The following is a 9,389-nucleotide window of genomic DNA, read 5'->3' on the forward strand; positions in this document are numbered from 1 at the left end:
ACATTGACCAAAAGACACAGATTTCTCATTAAACTTGTTTTAATGGGTCTCAAAATTCTGTGACAGATTTTTGGTCAAGTTGTTTCCATTAAAAAGTATTGATTTTAAAAACTAATAACTTAAAACTGCCACACACAAAAAAATGGTCCACAAAACATTCTCCTTTCCTTCTGAAGGTTTTACGATGCATTGTTATCATTAACCAGTCTTTTACTATTAAACTTAAATGGCCAATTGAGACAAACAGTTCTGAGACCGTTCTTCCACCACTGATTAAGACTGGGGTGGCAGGTATTAGGGATAATATTCATTTAGCCTTCTGAGCCTTCTGGGCGGACTTGGTGACCTTGCCAGCTCCAGCAGCCTTCTTGTCCACGGCTTTGATGACACCCACAGCAACTGTCTGCCTCATGTCACGAACAGCAAAACGACCTGTTAACAAAATACGCATTGTGAGAAAAACTTTTCTAGAATTGAAGATGAAGTCTTCATCTTTAGTACATTAAACAGCTTACCCAGAGGAGGATAATCAGAGAAGCTCTCAACACACATGGGCTTGCCTGGAACCATGTCAACAATGGCTGCATCACCAGATTTCAAGAATTTAGGACCATCTTCCAGCTTCTTCCCAGAACGGCGATCAATCTTTTCTTTAAGCTCAGCGAACTTGCAAGCTATGTGAGCTGTGTGACAATCCAGCACGGGTGCATAGCCAGCACTAATTTGGCCTGGATGGTTCAGGATAATCACCTTGAGATAAATACAGGTATTTTAGTCTTGTCCTTCAGGTTCTGGATATGTTTTTAACACTTTCCACCTATTTTAAATTGTTACCTGGGCAGTGAAGCCAGCTGCTTCCATTGGTGGGTCGTTTTTGCTGTCACCAGCAACATTTCCACGTCGAACATCTTTGACAGACACGTTCTTTACATTGAAGCCTACGTTGTCCCCTGGAAGAGCTTCACTCAAAGCCTCATGGTGCATTTCAACTGACTTGACTTCAGTTGTAACATTGACTGGAGCAAAAGTAACCACCATGCCAGGTTTGAGGACACCAGTCTCCACTCTGCCCACAGGGACAGTACCAATACCTAAAACGTTTACAGCACATCATAAATGTGAAAACACTTGGGAACCTTGTCTACCTACCCAAGCAAAATAGTACTCCCTATTTCCAACTTACCACCAATTTTGTAGACATCCTGGAGGGGCAGTCGCAGAGGCTTGTCAGTTGGACGAGTTGGTGGTAGAATACAGTCCAAAGCTTCCAGCAGTGTGGTTCCACTGGCACTGCCATCCTTACGGGTGACCTTCCATCCCTTGAACCAAGGCATCTGAAACACAAGATGTGTCAATACCATCTCCCCCATTTCTAGCTTCTCACGCAACTATCCTGAAAGTCACTTACATTGGCACTTGGCTCTAGCATGTTGTCACCATTCCAGCCAGAAATTGGCACAAATGCTACTGTGTCAGGGTTGTAGCCAATTTTCTTAATGTAGGTGCTGACTTCCTTAACAATTTCCTCGTATCTTTTCTGGCTGTAGGGTGGCTCAGTGGAATCCATTTTGTTGACACCAACAATTAGCTGTTTCACACCCAATGTGTAAGCCAGAAGAGCATGCTCACGGGTTTGCCCGTTCTTGGAGATACCAGCTTCAAATTCACCAACACCAGCAGCAACAATCAGGACAGCACAGTCAGCCTTTGGAAAAGAGATACCCTTGTTAAACGATTTTCAAAAAGAAAAAAACAGCTTTCCCATTGTGATATATCCCAAGAATCAAGAGTTAGTGGTTCTACCAACCTGAGATGTGCCTGTAATCATGTTTTTGATAAAGTCTCTGTGTCCTGGGGCATCAATGATAGTCACATAGTATTTGCTGGTCTCAAATTTCCACAGGGATATGTCAATAGTGATACCACGCTCACGCTCAGCTTTAAGTTTGTCCAAAACCCAGGCATACTTGAATGAGCCTTTTCCCATCTGTAAAGGATTTGTATTAAAAATTACTAACACATGATTAAATGTTACCTTCAAATTCCTTGCCCCCTAATTTGGCGCAGTTCACTTAGAAATGTTGGTCTTGCCAGACATGGTGGCACACACCTTTACTCCTAGCACTTGGGAGGCAGAGGCAGAGCCAGGAGGATGAGTTCCAGGCCAGTTGGGGCTACAGAGACCGTCTCAAAAACACACAAAAAAATGTTGGCCTAGAACTTCATTACCGGGCGTATAATGCATTTACAGGTAGCGTCCTCTAAGAGCTAAACTTAAGAAAATTCCACTTGTCCCTACTACTCTGTTTTTAGCTATCTACCTTTCCCTTTGTATTGTACTTGCCTCAGCAGCCTCCTTCTCAAATTTTTCAATGGTTCGTTTGTCGATCCCACCACATTTGTAGATCAGGTGACCGGTAGTAGTTGACTTCCCAGAATCTACGTGTCCAATGACCACGATGTTGATATGAGTCTTTTCCTTTCCCATTTTGGCTTCGAGTTAGCGGTGGTTTTCACAACACCTGAAACGGGTTTAAAAAGGTACCTTTGAACCACTCACAGGCCGAGATCCAAACTCAAAGGGGCAAATTCCAAGGATTACTGCCAGCGCCAAGCTGATCTGGCTGCAATCTCCACCAAGTAAACTATGGCGCTATGTCCCCCTCCCCCCGCCGGCTGAGCCGCTCCTTTCGGAGCCATCGAGGTGACGGGCCGCAAGCCGGCCCAGCGCGGGGTCACACACAGGAAGAGCAGCCGCGGGGACCAAGGCCCGCTTCCTTTGTGTGGGTGACTCACCCGCCCGCTCGGCCCTTCCACCGCGTCCTCCATTTTGAGCTCCTTGTAACAGGGCCCGGGGGCGGCCATCTTTCCCGTACGCAACTGGTGCCGGCCGGGCGGGCCTCGCCCGTCGGAGCGGCGCACGGCGTGCCACGCCAAGGGTGGGCACCGGCCCTGGCCCCACGCGATTCCGACTCGGTGGCACGTCTCAGTGCTCCGTCCGCGCAGGTGGTGCGGGACATATGCGCGCCGCGTGCACGCGCCCGCTACCGCCCCACACCCAACGTGGCCGCGCGGTCACCGAGGCGGAAGCCATGCCGCGCCTTTTTTTGTGCAGGCCGTTGGAAGCCAGTGGGAAGCGGCCACACTGTGGGAAGCCCGCCCATACTGACACGCGGCGGCTCCGACACCCGAGCCAGGCCTCAAGCCGAACACGAGGCGAGGCTTCGGAGGCCACGCCAGGCCTCGCTCCCTCCCTCACAGCCCGCCGCCCGACATGAGGCCGCCCTTGGAGCCCTGCGACACGGCGGGGACGAGCCCACCCCGGGGCCAGGCCCGCTCGAGGTACGGCGTCGCGGCCTGCGGAAGCCGCCTCGGCACTCACCTGCGTTCTGAAGGCAAACCCGTTGCGAAAAGAACGTCCAGGGCGACTGCCTCACTTATATATCGTTCCCCCCCACCCTCGAGAAGAGGGCGGAGCCAGCACACGACACCGCTTTCCCAGTTTGCCCCGCGCCAGCTCCCGGGCTCGAGTACCCCCTCCCGCGTCCCTCCCCCGGCCACCCCGGGGAATGTGGAGAAGTGCTCTCCGCCGCGGACCCGCGCCAATCCTGGCGCATGGTCCTTCGCGCGGTGGCGGAGAGCGGGAGCTCCGAGGGCACTAGTAGTTTAGCGACGGTCCCTGCGATTCCGCGAGGCGAAGGCTAGCCCTCCTTTTGTGTGAATTACTCTCCACCCGGGGTGGGGCGGCGGGTAGAGGGCCACCTGGGGAGTCTGATTTCACCAGAGGCTGGTCCGAATGCCTCTGTTTCCCGTGAAAGTCACGTCGCGATGGCAGCCCCAGGCGCGCGGCCCTGAGAGCAGCCCGCGGGCGTCTTCCTGCGCGCCGCCCGAGCTCCCTCGACTGGAGAGGCGGCAGGGCGGGACCGGACCGAGTGGCCGCGGGCGCCTCCACGGCCCCGGGAGCCCGGGTTCAGAACGGCGACGAGCGCTTGGGATCCGCCCGAACTGGCCTCTTGGTTCGAGCCTTCAAAGCATTGCGTCTCTGAAGCCGGACGCGCTTCAGCCCTCGGTTCTCCAGAAGCTAAGCTTCCTTTCGGAACACACTTCCGCCCCCGTCAGCCTGCTGATTCCAGCTATGCCGAGACACTGCGTTGCATTCTTAAGTGTACAGTCATTTGACTGCGAGCACGAGAAACCTTCAAAGACTCCAACTCAGTCTTTCCCTGTGATCTCATTTAGCGCACACAGCATTAGCTTGCTCAACCCCCAGGTCCTGTCGGTCGCAGTGAAATCACTGCTTCTCAAAAACTGCCCAGCCATTATTTAAACGCCTTTCTTTTCTGTGGTCCTAATCCACACACCCCCACGGCCCCACTGTCGCCCTGGATGGCCTGGGACTCCCAGACCACCTGCTGCTGCCCCCACCCCACCCCCGCTGGAACTAAAGGCGAGGGGCGCCCGGACCAGCTATAACTGCATATGGGCATAAATCTATAGTGAGATTGGGTAAGCCTTGGCCTTTGGGGCCTTGGAGGTTGTTTGAGATGGGGGTTCTCCATATTGCCCCGTCAAGTAGTCATTGTGCCTCTCAAGTAGTTGAAACTACAAGGCTGATTTTTTTTGGTATTTTTGAATGCCTAGCAGGACACGCTCGGAAATATTTCTCAGAGGAAAGAAAAACTTGTTTTGTTGTTTGTTGCTAGGAATTTAAAAGAATTATGTTTTAATGGGGTGGTGGAGGAGGAGCCTAGGGCCTCTACATGCTAAGCAAACACTATTACTAAGCTACATTTCTAGCCCAAAGAAATTTACTTTTAAAAACCTCAGTATGGTTCATAAGGTCTCTCTTCCAGGTGTACATCACTGCCTAGTAGCGAACATTTGATGTTCTTGGACCAACTTAGTAACAAGTATCTGCGGACCTGTTGTCCAGTGTTAGACACTATGTGGTCTACTAAAGCATTATGTACTTCTAGAGAAAAAAACTTGAAAATCTAAAACCACTTTGAAACATCTAAAGGCAAATTTCGCATGGTGCTAACTTGCTCATTTCACTCTAGTTCTAGTTCTAGCTTTCATTTATTTTCCACAATCCAAACACTTTTTCTTTGCTTTTTTTAAAGAACATTTCTTAGATGGTATTTTGTGTGCATGTATGTGTGTCTACAGTTCTCGAGTGGAGGTCAGAAGACATTTGGCAGTCAATTCTCTCCCTCCACCAAATGGGCCCTGGGGATGACGACTTAAGTCATCCGGCTTGGCGGCAAGAGCCTTTACTCACTCACCCTTACTCAACCATCTCACCAGCTCCTTTTTTGTTTTTTTGAGACAGGGTCTGATGTAGTTAAGGCCTCAAAGTCACTACTTGGCTAAAGCTGGCCTTCAACCCCCAATCTTCCTACCTCCACCTCCACATGCCCCAGCACTCCTCCAGCTTCTTTTCCTTCTTAGTGAAGTCTTCTAGAATAGCTTTCCTAAATCTTATTTTACCTGTCCTTACAGATAGAACTCTAAAATCAGGTTTCCTTTCTCATTAGGTTTCTAGCCTCATTTTCATTTAGCTTTGGTAATTGTAATCAAAGACTCTAGGACAAATAAAGTTTCCCTAGAAATATATATAATAAACTAATCATTTTCTACTTACAATAGTCTTTTCTTTTTCTGGTGGTTGGGGGGGCGGTGGTGCCAGGGATCAAACAACTCCTTGTGCATGCTAGGCGCACAAAAGCCTTTTCTGTAATGTCCGTGTTAGGCGCTCTCATTTCACAGATTCTTTTTACACCAAATTTTTCTAGGGCTCTTAGCTAGTCATATACATGTGGAATAAAGGTATCTTGATATCCTAGTGCCTGTTTATAAGAGAAAATGTAAGATGTACCGGTGAAAGCCTGTCACTAGCAGTAGAACAAATAGCTCAGCTGTCCTTATTTCCTTGAGGACACTGGTTAGTAATTTCTCTTTGGGACTACTTTCCTACAGTCAGCCACATTAGTACAGCAAAGTAATGTTAACTGCACAATCACTTCACGTTAAGATTAGGGTGCCCACACTACAGTTACTATTTTTCATGCTCGCTTTAACAGTGCATGTCTCAGATGGTGTGGGCTTGTAGATTGTTGGGGTAATACAAAAGTACACATTTTTTTTAAAAAAGGTTATAATTTATTGCCAGACGTGGTGGTGTGCATGTCTTTAACCCCAGCACTTGGGAGGCAGAGGCAGTCGGCTCTCTTTGAGCTGAGTTCAAGGCCAGCTTGGTCTACATAGTGAGTTCCAGGCCAGCTGGGGCTACAGGGATACCCTATCTCAGAAAGACCAAAAAAAAAAATTTGTTTTATTATTATTTATTTTATTTATTTATTTATTTTTTTTGGTCTGCCCGTCCCTGCCTCCTAAGTGCTGGGATTAAAGGTGTGTGCCACCATGCCTGGCTGTTTTATTATTTTTAATTTATTTGTATGAGTATATTGCCTGCATATGTATAAGTGCACTTGTGTCTTGAAATGCCTGAGGAGGTCAGAAGAAAGGATTGGATCCCTTGGAAGTGAAGTTATAGATGGTTGTTAGCCACCATGTGGGTGCTGGGGATCAAACTCCGGTCCTCTGCAAGAACAGCCAGTGCTCTTAACCACTGAGTGGTCACTCCAGCCCCCTAAAGGTACATATTTTAATAATATGTGGCAGTATGGCATGTTTTTGAAAACATAAATGATTATTTAGTGATATAAGGAATGGAGCAAAGATTAAAGAAACAGTGAAAAGGTTTTATTTCTTGAGGCAGAGTCTCCTGGAGACGAGGCCCACACTATGTAGCCAAGGATACCTTGAACATCTGATTCTTCTGCGTCTACCTCTCAAGTGCTGAGATTACAGGCGTTCACCACCACCCCTGGTTACGTGCAGTGCTGGGAATCAAAGCCAGAGTTTCATGCATGCTAAGCAAACATTCTAATGACTGAGCTGCATCCCCAGCCCTGAAGACTGAAAGCTGAATTTTTTAAAGCTTTATATGGGATCCAGAATCATAGCTAAAATCTAACCTTTCAAGTGGGTTGAGATATTTAACCCCAGGTAGTAAGAGAAAGAGAAAAAGGATATTTTCTGAGAAAGAAAAGCATCAAAGATTACTTCTAGTTTAATGAAATGAAAGTGAGAAAAGTGATCTCCAAAAAGTATTCACAAGTTATTGAAATGAGACATTGCAGACATACTTTTGTAAAATCCTAAAACTGGTAATTGGTGCACACTTTCAGTTAAATTATTCTACTGCAAATATAGACCCACCTAAGCTGTCTTATAGGAGTGTGTCATTGTGTATTCAGTATAGTGTTGCATCATCTTTAAGAAATGATTGCAGGGGGGCTGGAGAGATGGCTCAACAGTTAAGAGCACTGGTTGCTCTTACAGAGGACCTGGGTTCAATTCCCAGGACCTACATGGCTGCTAACAACTTATCTGTAACTCCAGTTCCAGTGGATCCAATGCCCTCTTCTGACTTCAAGCATTGCATGACATGGGTGCATTTACACACATGCAGGCCATACACTCATACACATATAATAAAAATAAAAATTAAGCCGGGCATGGTGGCGCATGCCTGTAGTCCCAGCACTTGGGAGGCAGAGGCAGGTGGATCTCTGTGAGTTCAAGGCCAGCCTGGTCTATATAGTGAGTTCCAGGACAGCTGGGGCTTAACCCTGCTTCAAAAAGACCAAAAAAAAACCAAAACAAAACAAAACAAAATTAAAAAACCCAACACTTAGGTATAATTATAGTAACAAAATGGATTAAAAATATTCCTCAGAGCCAGGTATGATAGCACACACGTTTAGTCCCAGCACTCAGGAGGCAGAGGCAGGCGGATCTCTGTGAGTTCAAGGCCAGTCTGGTCTACATAGTGAGTTCCAGGCCAGCTGGGGCTACAGGGAAACCCTGTCTCAAAAAAAAATTTCTGAAACAAAAATAGTGGTTCAGCACTGCTGTTATTGTTGTTTCATGGTTTGTCACCGGACTAGGCAAGCATTCCATCTATATTCTATACCTTTTAAGAAAAAATTTATTTCCTTGGATTTTTGTTGTTCTTGAGACAGGGTCTCCCTGTAGCCCCAGCTGGCCTGGAACTCACTATGTAGACTAGGCTGGCCTCAAACCCACAGAGATTTGCCTCTGCCTCCTGTATTTCCTTGGATTTTGAAACAGTGTTATGTAACCCAGAATTACTTTAACTTGCCTCCACCTCCCAAGTGCTGGCATTACAAGTGTGGGCTCCCAGAACTGCCTGGGTTTATTTTCTGAACAAGTCTTACTAAATTGCCTAGACAGGTGTTGAACTTGTGATTCTCTTGCCTCAGCTAGGATTACAAGCCTGTGCCATTTGGCACAGGTCACATTTTGACCATGCCAAGAGGACAAAGAAAGGAAAAAATGTTAAATATTGAACTCTTCCTCCCAAAGCTATCCCAGATGTTGGTCCATTTTTAAACTTTTTTTAAAAAAATTATATATATTTAAAAAATTTTATGTATATGTGTGTACTGCCTGCATGTAGGTAAGCGCATCCATGTCCTGCAATGGAGGTCAGAAGAGGCTGTCTGATACCCTGGGACTGGAGTTATGGGCAGTTGTTAGCTGCCATGTGGGTGCTGGGATTCGAACCCAGGTCTTCTGCAAGAACAACCGGTGCTCCTAACCGCTGAGCCGTCTCTCCATGCCCCTGTTTTTAAATCCCTGTATTTACAGATGAGAGCATACACTTTACAAACCCCATATGGAGGACGTTTCTTAAGATAACCAAGAACTGCTGGGCAAGGTGGTGCCAACACGCCTTTTGTCTCCGCACTGGAGGCAGAGGCTGTGAGTTCAAGGCTAGCCTGGTCTACACAGTTCCAAGCCAGCTGGGACTATAGGGCGACCCTGTCTCAAAAAGACAAAATAAAACAAAATAAGATAACCAAGAAACAGAAAAATACTTATACTTAATCCCAGCACTTGAGAGGCAGAGACAGGCGAAGCTCTTCTGTGCGTTCAAGGCCAGCCTGGTCTACCTGGTGAGTTCCAGGCCAGCTGGGGCTACAGGGAGACCCTGTCTCAAAAAGACTTAAAAAAAAAAAAATCCTTGGTTTATAATCTAAGTAATACACACGGTGCGTTTAGCATTCAGATTACGGGTGAGAGTTTTCCCTGGAAGAAGGGAAATCTCGACTCTTCTGCTTAAGTGTCTCTGCGCCTAGAGGACTCAAATTGTGCATTTCTGGTAAACACTGGCCAAAGCACGTGCTCCCGGCAGCGCGCACATTTCCGCTTTCGAGTGCGCAGCTGGCCGCACTGGTGGGCGGGGTGGGGGTGACCTTCCCCCTCCGCCCTCCCGCCCCGCCCGTTCCCTACCCCGG

General features: G+C 47.5%; 1 protein-coding gene across 1 annotated transcript; it reads right to left on the bottom strand.

Moving 5' to 3' along the window:
• Positions 1-21: 21 nt before the first annotated feature.
• Eef1a1 (eukaryotic translation elongation factor 1 alpha 1) lies at positions 22-3,519 on the bottom strand. Its single transcript, XM_008846107.3, has 8 exons — positions 3,383-3,519; positions 2,345-2,522; positions 1,808-1,987; positions 1,409-1,705; positions 1,184-1,334; positions 835-1,091; positions 516-750; positions 22-432 (listed from the first exon to the last, which is right to left on the bottom strand). Exons 2-8 carry the CDS (start codon positions 2,486-2,488, stop codon positions 308-310), a joined length of 1,389 nt encoding a protein of 462 aa, XP_008844329.1. The 5' UTR covers positions 2,489-2,522; positions 3,383-3,519; the 3' UTR covers positions 22-307.
• Between the last annotated feature and the right edge of the window lie 5,870 nt (positions 3,520-9,389).

Source organism: Nannospalax galili, unplaced genomic scaffold (genome assembly GCF_000622305.1).
Source record: "Nannospalax galili isolate Female #2095 unplaced genomic scaffold, S.galili_v1.0 scaffold82, whole genome shotgun sequence".
Taxonomy (NCBI): domain Eukaryota; kingdom Metazoa; phylum Chordata; class Mammalia; order Rodentia; family Spalacidae; genus Nannospalax; species Nannospalax galili.